Genomic DNA, 18,974 nt, shown 5'->3' on the forward strand with positions numbered 1-18,974 from the left:
CACACCTAAACATAATAAAGTTCATATATGACAAACCCAGAGCTAACATCATACTCAATTATGAAAAGTTTAAAGCTTTTGCTCTAAGGTCAGGAATAAGAAAAGGATGCCAACTCTAGCCACTGATACTCAACATGATATTGGGAGTTCCACACAAAGGAATTAGTGAAGAAAAAATAGACATCCAAATGGGAAAGAAGTGCAACAGTCCTATTTGCAAGTGACGTGATACCATATATAGAAAACCCTAAAGAGTATACAAACAAACAAACAAACAAATAAACTTAGAACTGATAAATAAATTCAGTAAAGCTGCAGGTACAAAATCAATATACAGAAATCCATTGCATTTTGTAAGCTAAAAACCAACTATCAAAAAACAAAATTAAGAAAACAATTCCAGGGGTGTCTGGGTGGCTCAGTGGGTTGAGCCTCTGCCTTCAACTCAGGTCATGATCTCAGGGTCCTGGGATCAAGCCCTGCATTGGGCTCTCTGCTTGGTAGGGAGCCTGCTTCCCCCTCTCTCTCTGTCTGCCTCTGCCTAATTGTGATCTCTCTCTGTCAAATAACTAAATAAAATCTTAAAAAAAAAGAAAACAATCCCACTTACAACTGTATCAAAAAGAATAAAATAAAAAGAAATAAATTTAACCAAGGAGGTAAAAGACCTATACACTGAAAACTAGAAGACACTAATGAGAGAAACTGAAAAAGACACAAATGGAAAGATATTCAGTGCTAATGGATTTGAGATATCCCACACCTGTTAAAATGGCTATTATCAAAAAGACAAGAAACAGTAAGTGTTGGCAAGGATGTAGAGAAAATGGCAGGCTCATGTACTGAACGTAAACTGGTGCAGCTAATAAATAATATGGAGGTTCCTCAAAAAACTAAAAGTAGAACTACCATGAGATTGAGCAATTCTACTTCTGGATATTTATCCAAAAAATTAAAAGCAATAATTTGAAAAGATAAATGGACCCCTACACTGATTGCAGCATTATTCACCATAGCCAAGATAAAGAAAAAACCAAAGTTGTGGATGAATGGATAGAGTATGTATTATCTATATAAAATGAAATAGTACTTAGCCAAAGAAAGAAGGTAATCTTGGTCAAGATGGTGGAGGAGTAGCAGACTGAGATAACATCAGGTCACAGGAGTTCAGCTAGATAGTTATCAAACCATTCTGAACACCTACAAACCCAACAGGAGATTGAGGAGAAGAAGAGTAGCAATTCTAGAAACAGAAAACCGACCACTTTCTGAAGGTAGGATGTGCAGAGAAGTGAATCCAAAGCAAGGAAAAGAGAGACTGCAGGGGGAGGGGCCAGCTCCTGGCAAGCAGTGGAGCAATGGAGCACAAAATTTGAACTTTTAGAAGTCTGCTCCACTGAGGGATATCACTCCAGAGGCTAAGCGGGAGTGGAGCCCCCATGGGAACAGTGTGGTCTCAGATCCCATGGGGTCATAGAAGGATCGGGGGTGTCTGAGTGTAACAGAGCTCACAGGTATAAGAGCAGGGAAGCTGGCTACAGGGATGGAGCCAAAGAGTGAGCTCTCAGCTTAGGGTTACATTCAACTGTGATCTGCAGCACAGTCAGGCCATTGCTCTTTGAGCAGGGACACCACAAGTGGCTGATACAGGGAGACTCACCTTTCTCTGCTGGAAAAGCAGTGTGGCAGGAATCTGCTGGGTTTGGAGACTCCAAATGGGGCTGTGTGCCAGACAGAAACACACGGTCACAGGCTGGGTAAGCTTGGAGCATGGCCAGAGACTAAGGAGATGGGAGTGATTGAGAACTTTTGTCTGAGGGCACACTGAGGAGTGGGGCCCTGAGCTCTCGGCTCCTCTGGGCCAGAGATTGGGAGGCTGCCATTTTCATTCCCGCCCTCCAGAACTCTACAGAAAGCATTCAGGGAACAAAAGCTCCCAAAAGCCAACCAGAGCTGATTACTTAGCCTGGCCCCTGGCAAGGGTGGCACAATTCCACCTCGAGCAAAGACATTTGAGAAGCACAACAGGCTCCTCTGCCATATCAGCAAGAACATTCAGCCAAGTCCAAGCTCACTGATCAAGGAGAACAGCAGAATTCCAGAGGAAGGGAAAGCAATGCTTGGGATTCATGGCTTTCTCCCCATGATTCCTTAGTCTTGCTAAGTTAATTAATTTTTTTTATTTTATTTTTTTCTTATTCTAATTTTTTAACTCTTCGTCATTTCTCATTTAACATTTTTTTAACTAGTTTATCTTAAGTATACCTTTCTAAAAAAATATTTTTAAAGCTTCACTATTATAGTCATATTTTATCCTTCATTATATCTAACTTTATTTTTTGTATACATATAGGGTTTTTTCTTCTAAAAAATTTTGGAATACAATTTCTTCTAATAGATCAAAATATACCCTAACTCTAGCACAGGGCTTTGTTCTCCAGCCTGATCATATTCTCTCCACTTTCTTTTTCTTTCTTTTTCTAAATAACTTATCAATTCCTTTTCTAGAAATTTTGTTTTAATTTTCATATTTATACTCAATTTCCAACACTTCATTGTGTTTACCCTTATTTTTGTGTATATATATAAGCTTTTCTTTCTTTAAAATTTTGGGAGGTAGTTTCTTCTAAGAGATCAAAATAAACCCCCAAACTAGTGGGTGGTTCTGTTCTATTCAACAGTCTGATATATGCATGTGTGTATGTGTATATACATAGATAGATAGATAGATAGATATTTGATTTTAAATTTTTTAATTTTTATGTTTTCCCTCCTTTATTCTCTTCCTGTTTTCTGTCTCTTCTGATTTGGTTAATATATATTTTTCTGGGGTCTTTGGACACTTTTAGTATTTTATTCTCTCATTCATATATTCTTATCTGGATAAAATGACAAGGCAGAAAAACTCACCACAAAAAAAAGAACAAGAGGCAGTACCAAAGGCTATGGACCTAATCAATATGAACATTGGTAATATGTCAGAACAAGAGTTCAGAACAACAATTCTCAAGGTGCAAGCTGGGCTCAGAAAAGGCATGGAAGATATTAGAGAAACGCAGTCTGGAGGAATAAGATCCCTTTCTGGGGAAATAAAAGAACTAAAACCTAACCAAGTTGAAATTAAAAAAGCTACTAATGAGGTGCAATAAAAAATGGAGGCTCTTACTGATAGGAAAATGAGGCAGAAGAGAGAATTAGTGTTATAGAAGACCAAATGATGGAGAATAAAGAAGCTGAGCAAAAGAGGGACAAACGGCTACTGGACCACGAGGGGAGAATTTGAGAGATACCATAAGACAAAACAATATTAGAATAATTGGGATTCCAGAAGAAGAAGAAAGAGAGATGGGGACAGAAAGTATGTTGGAGCAAATTATAGTTTAGTAATAGTTTCTGCTTAATGGAGTGGATTATAATTTAATATGTAAAAAGCTCACAGTATTTTAAGAAACCATACTAGCTTATACTAAAAGAGACAGATATGGCGTGCCTGGTTGGCTCAATTGGTTAAACATCCAACTCTTGATTTTTGGCTCAGATAATGATCTCAGGGTCATGAGATGGAGCTCTGTATACGGCTCTGTGCTAGGTATGGAGTCTGCTTAGGATTCTCTCTCTCCCTCTCATTCTATCCCTCTTCTCTCTCCCTCTTGCTCTGTCCCTCCTCATCCTAAAGAAAGAGAGAGAGAGAGAGAGAGAGATACTATACCATATGCTAACTAACTTGAATTTAAATTAAATCTTAAAAGGAAAAAAATGATAGAAACAGATAAAGTTCAAATTGAAAGAGGTCCCTGGGTACTTTACTCCCCATGAAAAAGAAGAGCATGAATCCAAGAGCCACAGAGAACCTGTCTCAATAAGCAGAACCAGGCCCTAATCAAAAAACTGGTGACACTGGGCCAGTGACTGCTCTGTATCTCCCATACCACTGCCTCTAGTTTAAATGGGACTATTTGGTTATTTTATCCCTATCTGACCATTTTATGTTGGGTATGTAAGGGTTAGATAAGATATCTATGTGGCTCACAGAGCTTCAGATCAGGAGGATCCACTTGAGTACTGCACTCAGGGAACTAAGCATGAAGAACCTCTTTCACACCCAAAATTGATGTAGCTAATGACATCCTGGACTTTGTAGTCTAACCCTGATGCCATAACAAGACTCTGAGGGTCTTAGGAATTGGGTTAGTATAGTTTACATACATAAAGAGGGCCAAAAAGGAGACTGCTAGACTGTTATTTTGGTGGTCCCACCAAAAAACAAATACCTCATGGTATTCAAACACTGGTCAAGTCTCCTCCCATGTGAGCTCTAGAGTTGGTGAGAGGGATATTAGTAAGCATGATGCAAGCAGATGCTTGATATATGGCTATACCTCTGAGTCACCAAATAAAAAGTAGTTATCCTGCTGGTGGGATAGCAGGAAAGACCATTTGAAGAAAGAGAGGCCCTAAAAATTCATGCAGACAGGCTCAGGCAACCCTCCGTTCTAGTTCATTCTAGCCTCAAGTGACTATGGGCAAAATCAACAGAAAAGCCATCCATCCAACATGGTCCAGGCCACATTGCAGAATCACACACAAATAAAATGGTCCCTGTTTTAAGCCACTTAATTTTGGAGTGCCCTCCATAAGTAATTGAAACAATGGCTTCTGGAGTAATTGGGAAAGGTTTAAAAAAATGTAAACATACACTGCTACTTCTTCAAAATAACTATATATTATTTAGATAGGCAGTAAAAAAGTGAAATTTCAGATGAAGAACAAAGAATGAAAGAGTAAAGAAAATTCATACTTTCATTTGCAAATAGCAAATAGGATGGTGACAACATAGCACAAGGTACCTACTTTTTAAAAAATGCATCTGGAATGACAAATTGAAACATGTATGCAAAACAAAGTCTTTAGACTTTGTTTTGCAGGGAAATAGGGCTCATGAAAGACTTTTAAGTAAAGAAATGAAATATCTCCATTATAGACATTCTGCAGCAATGTGGAGTAGTAAGTAAATAGGAAAAAACTAGGGGCAGGGAAAGCACTTAAAGCCCACTGCATTCACTGAGAGAGTAGAAGCTGGTGTGCATAAGATTAAGTTCCAAAGACATTTCTAAGGTAGACTGGAAAGGTCTTGGTAAGCAATTATGGCAAGGTGAGGAAGATGAAGAAAACAAGTGTAAGTGGCAACTTCCTAGTGAGTGCTACTAGAAGGATGGTGATCCTATTTATTAAGAAAAGAAGGAAGCACTTTGAAGACAAGGTAGGTTTGTGGAAATAGATGTTGAAATAAACTTGGGTACATTGTTGAATTCAGTGTGTCTCATGGACAAACATGAAGAGAGGACTGTTAGTAAATTTTTGGAATTACTTTTTAAGACATCAATAAATAGGTTGTAAGTGAAAATACTGAATAAATAAATAAGATCAGGGACTATGATTCTCAAGCTGGCTATACAACAGAATTATCTGATGCCTGGATTTCACTGATCTGGTGTAGTATACAGAAATTAATAGGTTTCAAAAGCTCCCTTGTTAATTCCAATATGCAGTTGAAGTTGAGAACTACTGATATAGTAGTACTGATATATACTGATATAGAAGGATAAAGGAAAAAGTTGTAAACAAAATTCTGGTAAACACTAGCATTCAGGGAAATTTAAAGGAATAGGATCCTAAGGAAATTTACAAAGCTATCTATCAAAGAACTAGGAGTAGAAGTGATAAAGAACAGTGTTAAGACAACCAAGAAAGACTCAGAGGATCTGGCAATTGAAAGTTCTGTGGCCCTTGCAAATGAAGTTTTAATACAGTAACAAAGAAGTCACCTGTCTTTCATCATCTCTGTTAAACCCTTATAAAACCCTTCCAAGGAGTATTTTATTATTATAATTTTCAATTTCACAACTCCCATTTTTTTCTTTATATTTCTTTGTTGAAATTTTCAACTTTTTTTCATCTGCTTCAAAAGATTTTTTAGTGATTTGCTGAAGTATTCTTATGATAGTTGCTTTAAAATCCTTGTTGGATAATTCCAACATCTGATTCATCTCTATGTTGGTATCTTTTTTCTTTTCTCATTCATGTTGTAATTTCCAGTGAGTGTTTTTTTTTTTTATTATAGTCTACACATCTTAGATATTATGAATATTTGGATACTATTTAAACTTTTTTTTTGAACTGGGCAATCCTGTTGAAATGTAAGATGATGGCTGAGTGCTTATCTATGTTCTGCTGCCTCCTGAGTACTGCTTACACCTTCTTGGTGAAAGTGTGCTACTGACCCACATGGCCTTGCTGCCTCCAGTCAGGGAGTAAGCTCACTTTCTGTTGAGTCCCACTGACACCAGAGAAGGGATGGTGGGAAAATGGATACCAGCTAAGTCTACCTCCTACCACCTCATTCTGCCTTGTTTAGGTTAGAAGCTTTGCTCCCCACTGAGCCCCCTGATACCAGGAAAGAGGGATAAAGCTTGGCTGTGACCAGCCCTACCTCACAGAGCTTCAAAAAATTGCACTGCTGCTGGGTGGAGGTGGAGGCTCAGGTTGCCACTGGATCCCACTGATGTTACCCTTGCAGTGAAATGTAATTCTAGCCTAGTTCTATGGACAAAGGATAAAAGATCAGTCCCCCACTCAGGTGTACTGACTTTGCTCCATCAGGGGGATCATATTATTGCTGCCTGATTCTGCCAGGCAGGGGATGGAAGAGTAGCTCCTTACTAGGCCCTGCAAACATCATCTGGGGGGCAGCAAGTGGAACACAGAGGTCATGTCATTTCATCAAGTCCTGAGATCTCTAGACAGTCCTTTTCACCTCTCACAGACTTCCTATGCTTCTTTTCTGTGCATCTACAGCCTTTTTAGTTGTAAGATGGAAGCCTGGGAGGAAAGGGGCTAGTCCATCTTGGTGGAACCTAATTGTATTCTATACTGTGATCACAGTATCTGTAACTAATGCATGCTTATTTTCTCTTATGTAATCTACTTGTGGGTAAAAACAGTTTTTTTTAAATCTTTGTAATCCTAGCATTAGCATATTGGTTCATGATCAAGAGATGTGTGTTACAGGGATGACTAAATAAATGGATTTCTCAAAGTACCTTATGATAGATGCTTAATATGTACTTTCAATGAAAATGAAGAGTTTTTCAGTCTCTACAAAGAATATTAAGACTTGGGCAAAGGAACTAGCTACTACATAGAATGTATTACAGGTATGTCATTTGAAAAAATGTGCTTTCATAAAGGGATTACACAAAAATCAATCACATTTCTAATAGGACTAACAATGTACATGTTGAAAATGAAATTAAGAAGCTACTATCACAAACATACCAAAGAAAATGAAATACTGAAATACAAATTTAACAAAATGTGCACACGATTTGTAGCTGAAAACTACAAAATGCTGATGAAGAAATCAAAGAAAGAAATTCTAAATAAATGGAGAGATCTGCTGCATTCAGAGGTTGGGAGATCTAACATAGTAAAGATAACAATTTTCCTCCAATTGATTTATAGGTTTAGTTTAATTCCTATCAATAATCCAGTAAAGATTTTTGTAGACAGAGACAATTTTATGCTAAACATTATTTTAAAGGAAACAGGTCCTACAATAGCTAAAATAATCTTGAAGAGAAGGATAAAGTGGGAGGAGTCACTCTAATTGATATTTAGTCCTACTTTCTACATACACTAACCAAGATACAGAAGTATTGGTACTGGGCTAGACACACAGATTAAAGGAGTAGAATACAAATCCAAAAATATAACCATACAAACATGCCCAACTGATTTTGAATAAATGTGCAAAGGTAATAAGTCCATGAGGAAGTGTAGCTTTTTCAGCAAATGATGCTGGAGCAACTGGGCATCCATCTGAAAAGCTAAACCTTTACCTAAATAAACTTTACACTTTACACAAATATTAACTCAAAATGGATCACAAACAAATGTGAAACAATACAACTGTTGACAGAAAAGTTGATTTAAAAAAGAAACAAAACAGAATTTTCAGGATTTAGGGTTAACCAAGGATTTCTTATACTTCATACCACAATATGATCCATAAATTTAAAAAAATAATAAATTGAACTTCATTGCAAAAGTTCTTGTTAGGAGGATGAAAAGATATACTACAGATAGACAGAAGATACTTGGAAACCACATATCCAAAAAAGTACCATTATCTAGAATATATAAAGAATTCTCAAAACTTCACAGTAAGAACACAAATCATTCAGTTAACACACAGCAAAAGATTAAACAGACACTTCACTAAAGAGGAGATAGAGATGGCAAATTAACACATGAAAAAGTGTCAAATACCTAGCCAACAGGGAAATACAAATTGAAACCACAGAGATCTCATGATACACTGATGGTGACGATTAAAAAAAAATGACAATACCAAATGTTGCAAGGCTGTGGAGAAACTGGATCACTCATGAATTGCTGGTGGGCATGTAAAATGGTATAGCTACTCTGGAGAATAGTTTGGCAGTTTCTTATATGACTACACATGCAACTACCATACAACTCAAATTCATTTTTGTGCATTTTTCCCAGAAAAATGAAAATTTATGTTCACAAAAACATGTATATGAATATCCACAGAAGCTTTATTTTCAATAACCAAGAACTGGAAACAACCCACATGTCTTTCAATGAGTGAATAAACATCGTGGCAACAGCCATGTGGTGGAACACTACACAGCAATAAATAACAACAAACTGTAGATGCACACAACAACTTAGAGAGATTTCAAAGGAATTATGCTGAGTGAACAAGCCAATTCTAGAAGATTATATAACGTACCATTCCATTTAATAACATTTTAAGTTAAAAAAATAGATATGGAGAAAAGATTATTTGTTGTCAGGGGTTTGGGTTTGGATGGGCAGAAAGGTATAAGGGACAAGAGGAATCATTGAAGTGATGGCACTATTCTGTATCTTGACTGTTTCAATGCCAAGACTTTGATTATAAGATTATATGACAGTTGTGTAAAATGTTACCATTGAGAGAAACCACGTAATGGATTCATAGGATCTCTTTATATATGCCTGGCACCTGAATATGAATCTCAATTATCTCAAAAACAAAAAATCCATTTTATTTTTATTAATCTTATTATTTATTTATTTAGAGAGAGAAAGCATGGTGGGGGAGTCAGAGAGAGGCAGAGGGAGAGAGAGAATCTTGAGCACGCTTCATGTTGAATAGGCTCCATCTCACGACCCTGCAATCATGACCTGAACCAAAATCAGGAGTTGGATGTTCAACCAACAGAGCCACCCAAGCACCTCCAAAATAACAATTTTAGTAAAAAAATATGGTCCCAAACAACTTAGTACGTTGGTATTTTGGGAATGTTTTAAAATACCTGTGTGCTGGCTACCTCTGCATATGAAACTGGGCATTACTGAAGAGAGGGGAGGGGTTAAAAACTGGGGGTCGAGACCACAGGAAAATGTTAATTTTTTTTATAAGATAAACTTACTCCAAAGGAAAATAAAGGAAACTGCTATATAGCTCTCCTTCATTTACTATTTCATGTAAAAATAAAAAAAAATATATTTGAAGAAGAAAATTGAGTAAAAAGCCAAGTAGCATGCAGCAAAGAATTATGTGCTATTATCGTGTCCAGAATAGATACCAAGAGAAGGAGGTAGGAAAGCTCTTGTTTGTTATGCTGATAGTAATCTTAAGGTGTTCCCATTATTTATACCATTTAATTGTACATCTACAGATATAAATGCAAATTAGCTGTACATGGAAAGCCTTACAGTTAAACCTTTTCATTGAAAAAGGCCCAGAAAGACTAGAATGTATGAGTACAAGCTAACATTTTCAAATATCCAATGTTCTTTGCAAGTGGACTATTTAAAAACTAATGGTGACAGTTTTGTGGTCTGAGAGCTAACAATGTGCCAAAATGTCAGTGACTCGACTAACAGCCTTGGGCTCCCCTCACGCCAACACCAACAAATGCTATTTAAACAGCTCATTTATAATGATTTTGAGTAGTACTTTCCAAACTGAAAAAGAAAGACATATCAACACAAGCTTCAAATCAACTGGAATACTTTAATTCCAATAACAAGAATATCTTTTTCTGCAGTTTACTCTTTCTCTAGAATACTGCTTAACACATACAAAACTTTAAGGTGCATCTTCCATTAAAACATAGCCATATGAACATATGGCAAATATCACTGTTTCTTGAACTTTTCAACCTTTCATTCATTACTTCAACTATAAATTCAGGGACATGTTAATGTAATTTCTCAGAGCCCTGGGTCACACAGAGTATATTTAAACAGATCAAAAAACAGCAACTTCAGTGCTTTAGAAATTGAGATTACTAATGTGAACACATCATTATTTTCTCATCAACAATAAATAATGAAATGAAATGTTAGACTATGGACATCCAGCTCAATTCTAATCTCAGATAAATGAGGACATATATTTGGCTATCTTGAAGAATCACCTCTACATGCATGAACAACCAGAAATAATGATATTTTTAAAGAAACAAGAGTGAAATTAAATCAAATCACTATTAGTTAAGTAGGGAAAGTCAGTCCAGAAAATACTCTTCAACTGTACCAGTTTGGCAATTATCGATGGCATTACGAAATCTCTACTTCTAATAAGGGATATGTTTGACCATAAAAGGACTGGTAGGTAGACTGTAAGGGAAAGAACAAGAGTTTTCCAAAGGAATGATGCACTTGTCCTTTTATGGTCCATCAGACATTTTTCCCAAGCACAACTTTATTTGCATTCATTTATATTTTCCAAAATTAACTTCAACAGGTATGCTGTTAATGTTAACAACTCTTTGGTGGTTAAGAGTTAAGTTTAACTCTTATGTGACTCTGACTGATTTTAACGTCCTATGCATATGTGGCTGTGACTCAGCATAAAGGTAAGTTATAGGGGAAAGTGAGGGGGAGGCATGATCCTCAAACAGTGGAATGAGAGCAGCAGATCAGAGTTTCAGAAGTGAAAGTCGAATTTTGATTTTAAAGACACTGAGACCTCCTCCAAATTGAGAATCTATTGCATTAGATCTGGCCAAAATGCAAAGAGACAAAGATTTAAACACACCCTCTATATGCCTGAACCCTGCTATGCCAATGCTCTTATAGCCTAATGACATCTGCAATCATTCATGCAGGGTGTGATTCACAATCCATGAAGGGCTAAATACTTAAACAGATTTTTAACTGCTAAAGTTTTACATGGATACTGTTTCAATGCATTATCATTAAGCAAACTACATATGTCTCTTCTAGAAGCAGACAGAGATGTATGGATGTGTGATGAGTTTCTTTGTGGTTAAAGGCATAACCATTATTATTAACTTTTCTTTGGCCCTGAGGGACCCAGGAAAATTTCTCTGTTGACCCAGCATTTTTTGTTAACAGAATAATCTGGAACACAGCCTTCTTTTCCCCTAACATGGCAATGCTGCCTTTGTCTTCCAGTGCACATATAAATGTTTACCTAAATCATCTTTACAGATGAGTGTGAACCAGAGGTACCTGTGCTCTATTTGTCTGTGAAGGGCAATAACAAAATGTTACAACCCATTTAGTGATAAACTATGCATCCTTTCTGCAAGTCTTTGTTTACATTTTATTTTCAACATTTCACCTCCTCTATAAATTTTATTTCATAGTCTTTAGTAATTTCTGGCAACATAAGTAGATACCCAGATGGTATCTCTTTTCTCCATAAGCCAGAAATAATGTCTCAATATAAATTCTAATCCCATCTTTTTATGATTTAGGTTCTAAATTTTAGAAAGCAGCAACACACACAAATACTGAGACAAAACCTTTAGGTGAAAGGGATAGCAGCAAAACTTAAGTATAAAAAAGCAGCATATGATTTAATTGTTTCAGCAGTAATAGAATTAAAAGAATACCTGATGACACAGGCGTAAAGACCACTGTCCTGCAGTAGTGTTGGCCGAAACCAAATGGAGTCTTCTTCCTTGCTCATTCTACTTCCATCAAAGGCTATTGGCTCTTCAAAGTCTCCAGGTCCAGAGCTTTTGTACCACATCAAACTGAGTCCAGCACTTTGGGCCAAGGAGTAATTTGCTCTGATATAACCATAAAAGAGTGCACATTTGATTCGAACAGGCTCTCCCACCAAAACTTGGTATTTCTTGATATCAACAGACCAATCTGTGCATCCATCAGCTATAGTGAACAAAAGAAAGAGAGAACGAAAGCATTAGAGAAAAAATAACCTAATTAGCTTACTCATTCAACAAATATTTATTGGACATCTGTACTGAGTCACATTCTACTCTAGGCACAGAGGATGGAGCAATGTATAAAACTCAGAAAGGCACTGACAAGTAATTTACCCTGCTAATAAACAACATATTCATCACTTAGTTTGCTTCTGCTGTTATTTATTCTAGTTTATATTGGGGCAACTGACTGATTATTGGTTTATTGCCTTTTATTCTAAATCCACTTTTTTTTGTTTGTTTTTTTTTTTTAAATGGATCTGGGCCTTTGAAATATTTCTTTTGCTAGCTGGCAGTATGAGCTTTTTGGTAAAGGGTCCTGGAGAGACACTAAAGAAAGAAAGCATTTTTTTCCTTGATTCCAGCAGGCTTTCTTAGAAAGTTCTTGCAGTGGGTGAGGCTTTTCCAGCACCTGCTTCCTGCTTCTTCAGTATCCAGCTTCTGCAGTGTCTAGTAGCCAGCAGCTTGGATATATTTTTAGCACAGTGTCAGGCAAGGCCAGCTTTCCATGAAGAGCTTTCCTAGGCACCTCCAAAGGTGAATCTCTGTCAAGTTCCAGAGGGCAGATTTCTAACACATTCTGCCATTGTGGCACCTCACTGATGCCAACCATTCAGTAAGCCATATACTTTCTTGATAAGGTTTGGATCTCGGTTCCAGAGGTGAGAGGATTGAGGGTGCTTCCCCTTGGATGTTCTCTCAGCTATAGGGTTTTGCAAAATGAGAGCAATTCTTCTAGTCTTCAGGGCTCTCTTTTGCTATGGACTGAATGTTTATGTCCTAAAATTCACATTGAAGACTTACTAATCTCCAATATCATGGTGTTTGAAGGTGGGGTCTTTGGTTGGATGAGGTCATGAGGGTCCTCATAAAAGGATTAGTGCTTTCATAAAGGACACCAGAGAGCTTCTCTCTCTCCCTTCTTCCTTCCCTCCCTTCCTCCATGGGATGGGTATCACAGAAAAGACGCCAGGAGGGTACACAACAAGAAGGTAGCCATCTATAAGCCAGAAAGAGGGATCTCAGTAGAAATCAAATCAGCTAGCACCTCAGCCTCTAAAACCTCTCAGCCTCTAAAACCATGAGAAATAAATTCCTGTGTGTAAGCCTTCCAGGCTACAGAGATTTGTTACGGTAGATTGAGAAGACTAATACATCTTTCTTTCTTACTAGCCAATCCTTTAACACTCCAATGCCCTTTTACATTTAATACTTCTTTATATAAACTTTCCTTCTTCAAATTGATGTGTGCTTACCTCTGATTGGACACTTGATGTTAAAATAAAAAAATAAATATTTTACAGCCAAATAAGGCAAAACAACAACAACAACAACAACAACAACAAAAGTAGGTCAAGCTCTAGTAGTGGTTTCACAGCCAGAGACAGAGGTAGATAGTCACTTTGCTCTGCTGGAAGCATCTATGGGAGTTTGAAATAGAAACTAGGGTGGAAAATGTGGCTGATGGGTGTGGGGGCTGGTTGGGTTTTCTGGGTGTCCTGGAAGCACCACCTTCCAAATGGCATCTTTTTTTTTTTTTTAAGAGCACTATACACCAGCGATTCTTTTTTTTATTTTTAAGATTTTTTTAAAAATTTATTTACTTGACAGACAGAGATCACAAGTAGGCAGAGAGGCAGGCAGAGAAAGAGAGGTGGGGGAAGCAGGCTCCCTGCTGAGCAGAGAGCAGAGATGTGGGGATCAATCCCAGGACCCTGGGATCATGACCTGAGCCAAAGGCAGAGGCTTTAACCCACTGAGCCACCCAGGCACCCCCCAAATGGCATCTTGACACCATTTTTTTAAACACACACACACACACACACACACACACACACACACACAAATAGGTCCCCACAAAACTGGTGGGGATATCTCCATTATCATTATCATAGAGAAATGGTGGATTTCTTGCTTAGAGAGGGCAGTTGCCCAATAAATTAGTAAAAGATAATCAATTTCACAGAATGCACAATATATAAATATTAAGCAAAAGGGCAAAAAAAATGAGAAAAGTGGGACTTCTAACAGTGGTAGCATCTGAGCACTTCAAGAAGAATTTAACTTGCTACAGATTAAAAAGAGGGGAGACTAAAGGATCTGAGAATAGGATGAATAATGTAGGATTCAAGAGAAGGAAAATAATCAAGATGAGAAGGAAGATGTGCATTATTAGAGCAAAGAGACATATGATCTATAGAATCATCTACATTGCTTATCTTAAAATAATATCTAACATCTAATGAGCACTTAACTATGGCTGAGTTTATAGATTTTCATTTACCTTTCACAAAAATATCAATTAAGGCTTTTGAATTAAGCATTTCTCTGTATATGGAAACCTTTTTTCAAAGATTATTATATATTTTTTTATTTTAGAAAGAGAGAGTGAGCTGATTGGGGCAGGGGGCTGAGAATCCCAAGCAGACTTTGTGCTGAGTGTGGAGCCCAATGCAGGGCTCAATCTCATGACTCTGAGATTCCAACCTGAGCAGAAACCAAGATCAGAGGTTTAACCATCTGAGCCACCCAGGCACCCCTACATGGAAGCTTTCTCACCAATTCCATGGATTCCTCCCTCCATTCCTCTAAATATCACCTCCTTAAGGAAATCTTTAGTAACTGCCATGTCTGAAACACCAGCTTCTTATCCTGATCACTTATTCCAGAATCTGCTTCAGTATTCTTTATAGGAATTATTACTATCTGATGTTACATTATATAACCACTTTCTTTTTTCTTTGACTCCCCAGTAGAATGTAAGCCCCTTGAACTAGGGACTTTGTCCTTCTAACTCACTTCTTTAGCTTCAGAGCCTGGAACCATGCCTACTAACCATCTCAACACACAGTTCCTGAATGAATGAATGGGTAAATAAGCTAATAACTAAATTTTACAACTGAAGAAACTCAACACCAGTGCTAGGACTCCCACTCAGTTGTGTCTGACCCTAAAATTCATTCTCCCTACTACCATGATATTTTGTTTCCTAATTAAGGTATTTTCAGTTTCATAACATTCTTTAATTTTGTTAATTTCAATTACCAAATTTTGGTTTAAAATTCCTATCAAAGACCTATATTTTGGTAATGTATAGAGTAAATGTACTAGAAGCTTGGTGGACATCAATGTCCAAGTTATTGCCATGATCCCTGTCAGTGACTGCTGCAGAACTGGCACAGGCACTAAATGGGATGACAGAACTGTACACAGAGATGTCAAGGTTATAAAAATATACGTGATATTTATCAACATTATTTTGTAAATTATCCCACTGCATGGAATAAATCTTAGGCAGGTTTTTATTTTAAACAGTAATGATTCTAGTGATAAGCATGAAATCATTTTGTTTTTCCACTATATGACTTACAATACAATTCTCAAATCAAGTTATTGTAACTAAGGCCATCTGTCACAAAAGACATTTCTGCCAGTGAAAAAAGGCTGAAACACCTTCAAGGTAGCAGTGTAAATGGGGAGATAACATTTTTCAAACTCCCAGAAGATCTGTAAGATAAAGCAAAATGTTTAAAACAAAAAACAAAAATATTTAGTCAAGAAGATTCTAAAAAGTAAGTAACAAATTAGATCAAGATAACAGAGGGAGAGTTGCATTAGGAAAGAGATATTAATATGTACTTTTAGAACATACTCAGAGAAAAGCTGAAAGAAAACCATAAATATTCTGAAAATTAAAGTTATTCAGAGGCACCTAGCTGGCTCAGTTGGTAGATCATGCAACTTTTGATTCGGGGGTTGTGAGTTCAAGTCCCATACTGGATGTGGAGATTATTGAAAAATAAAATCTTAGCAAGATGGTGGAGGAGTAGCAGACTGAAATGATATCAGGTCCCAGAAGTTCAGCTATATAGTTATCAAACCATTATGAACACCTACAATCACAACAGGAGATAGAAGAGAAGAGCAACAATTTTAGAAACAGAAAATCAACCACTTTCTGGAACAAGGGACATTCAGAGAAGTGAATCCGAAGTGATGAGAAGAGAGACTGTGGGGGGAGGGGCGGACTCCCAGCAAGCGATGGAGCAGAAGAGCACAAAATCAAAACTTTTAGAAGTCCGCTCCACTGAGGGACATCGCTTCAGAGTCTAAGCTGGAGCAGTGAAGTCCTCACAGGAATGGTGTGGTCTTGGGTCCTGTAGAGTCACAGAAAGACCAGGGGTATGTGAATGTAGCAAAGCTCCCAGGTTTCAGAGCGGGGAAGCCGACTACAGAGATGGAGGCAAGGAGTGAGCTCTCAGATTAGGGCTACCTTAAAACATGATCCAAGGCACAGTCAGGCCACTGCTCTTTGAGCAGGGACCCCACAAGTGCCAGATCTGGGGAGACTCACCTTCCTCCTCTGGGAGAAGCAGCATGTCAGGGATCTGCTGGGTTTGTAGACTCCAAATAGGTCTGTGTGCCAGAGCTAGAAACACTCAGTCACACACTGGGTGAGCTCAGAATGTAGCTGGAGACCAGGGAGATGGGAGGGATTGACTGCATTTCTCTGAGGGTGCACTGAGGAGTGGGGCCCTGAGCTCTTGGCTCCTCTAGGCCAGAGATTAGGAGGCCGCCGTTTTCACTCCCATCCTCCAAAGCTATACGGAAAGCATACAGGGAACAAAAGCTTCTGAGAGGGAACCGGAGCTTCTTACTTAGTCTGACCCCTGGCAAAGGCAGTGTAATTCTGCCTCAGGAAAAGACATTTGAGAATCACTGCAACAGGCTTCTCTCCCAGAAGATCAGCAAGAACATCCAGCCAAGACCAAGTTCACTGAACAATAAGAACTGTGGAACTCCAGAGCTAGGGAAAAGCAACACATAGAATTCATGGCTTTCTCCCCATGATCCTTTAGTGTTGCAAAGTTAAATTTTTAAATTTTTATTTTTTATTCTATTTTTTAAACTTCTCCTCTTTTAATATTTTTAACTAGTTTACCTTAACAATCTTTTTAAAAATCTTTTTAAATTTTCATTATAATACTCATATTTTATTCCTTCATTGTACTTAACCTTATTTTTTGTATACACGTAGGGGTTTTTTTTTTTCTTTAAAATTTTGGGATACCATTTCTTCTAATAGATCAAAATATACCCTAAATCTAGCACATGGCTTTGTTCTAGTCTCCAGCCTCATCACATCCTCTGCTCTTTTTTTTTCTTTTATTCTTTTTCCAACCAACATATCTTATAAATTCTTTTTTTAAAATCTTTTTAAAAATTTATCTTTAGGGTCATATTCTATCCCTTCAACGTGTTTACCCTTACTTTTGTATATATACAAGTTTTTCTTTCTTTAAGATTTTGGGAGACCAGAATACACTCAAAATCAAGTGGGAAACTGTTCTATTCAACAGTCTGATATATGGGTGTGTGTGTATATATATAGATACACACACACGATTTTTAAATTTTAAATTTTTATTTTTTCCCTCCTTTTTTCTCTTCTCAGTTTCTGGTCTCTTTTGATTTGGTTAGTGTACATTTTTCTGGGGTCTTTGTTACACTTTTAGTATTTTATTCTCTCATTCATGTATTCTTATCTGGATGAAATGACAAGGCAGAAAAACTCACCACATACACAAAAAAAGAACAAGAGGCAGTACTGAAGCTAGGGACCTAATCAATATGGACATTGGTAATATGTCAGAACTAGAGTTCAGAACAACGATTCTCAAGGTGCTAGCTGGGCTCAGAAACTGCATGGAACATATGAGAGAAGCCTGTTCTGGAGAAATAAAATCCCTTTCTGGGGAAATAAAAGAACTAAAATCTAACCAAGTTGAAATTAAAAAAAAAGCTATTAATGAGGTGCAATAAATAATAGAGGCTCTTACTGCTAGGATAAATGAGGCAGAAGAGAGAATTAGTGATATAGAAGACCAAATGATGAAGAATAAAGAAGCTGAACAAAAGAGAGACAAACAATTACTGGACCATGAGGGGAGAATTTGAGAGATAAGTGATACCATAAGATGAAACAATACTAGAATAATTGGTATCCCAGAAGGAGAAGAGAGAAAGAGGGGCAGAAGGTATATTGGAGCAAATTATAGTAAAGAATTTCCCTAAAAGAAAAAGAGAACAAGCCTCAAAATCCAGGAGGCACAACCCCCCCCCAAAAAAAAATCAGTAAAAACAGGTCCACACTCCATCATCTATTAGCAAAAGTTACAAGTCTTAGTGAGAGAAAATCCTGAAAACAGCTCAGGACAAGAAGTCTGTAACATTTGAAGGTAGAAATATTACATTGGAAACAGACTTATCCACTGAGACCTGGCAGGACAGAAAGAGCTGACATTATATATTCAGAGCACTGAATGCGAAAAACATGCAGGCAAGAATACTATATCCAGCTAGGCTATCACTGAAAATAGGAGAGATAAAAAGATTCCAGGACAAAAAACCAACCAAACAAACAAACAAAAAACACCTAAAAGATTTTGCAAACACCAAACCAGACCTACAGTATATATTGAAAGGGGTCCTTTAAGCAAAGAGAGAGCCTAAAAGTAGTAGACCAGAAAGGAACAGAAACAATATACAGTAACAGTCAACTTAAAGGCAATACAATGGCACTAAATTCATATCTTTCAATAGTTACCCTGGACGTAAATGGCCTAAGTACCCCAATCAAAGGACACAGTGTATCAGAATAGATTAAAAAAAAATAAGACCCATTGATATGCTGTC

General features: G+C 37.3%; 1 protein-coding gene across 1 annotated transcript in view; it reads right to left on the bottom strand.

The window, feature by feature from the left end:
• Nucleotides 1-18,974, bottom strand: part of IL1RAPL1 (interleukin 1 receptor accessory protein like 1) — a 1,316,605-nt gene that overhangs the window by 728,862 nt on the left and 568,769 nt on the right. Inside the window, exon 3 of the mRNA XM_082716862.1 lies at nt 11,943-12,222. Coding sequence (XP_082572988.1) covers nt 11,943-12,222 — 280 coding nt within the window. The remainder of the gene's footprint in view (nt 1-11,942; nt 12,223-18,974) is intronic.

Source organism: Mustela nivalis, assembly GCF_964662115.1.
Source record: "Mustela nivalis genome assembly, chromosome: X".
Taxonomy (NCBI): Eukaryota; Metazoa; Chordata; class Mammalia; order Carnivora; family Mustelidae; genus Mustela; species Mustela nivalis.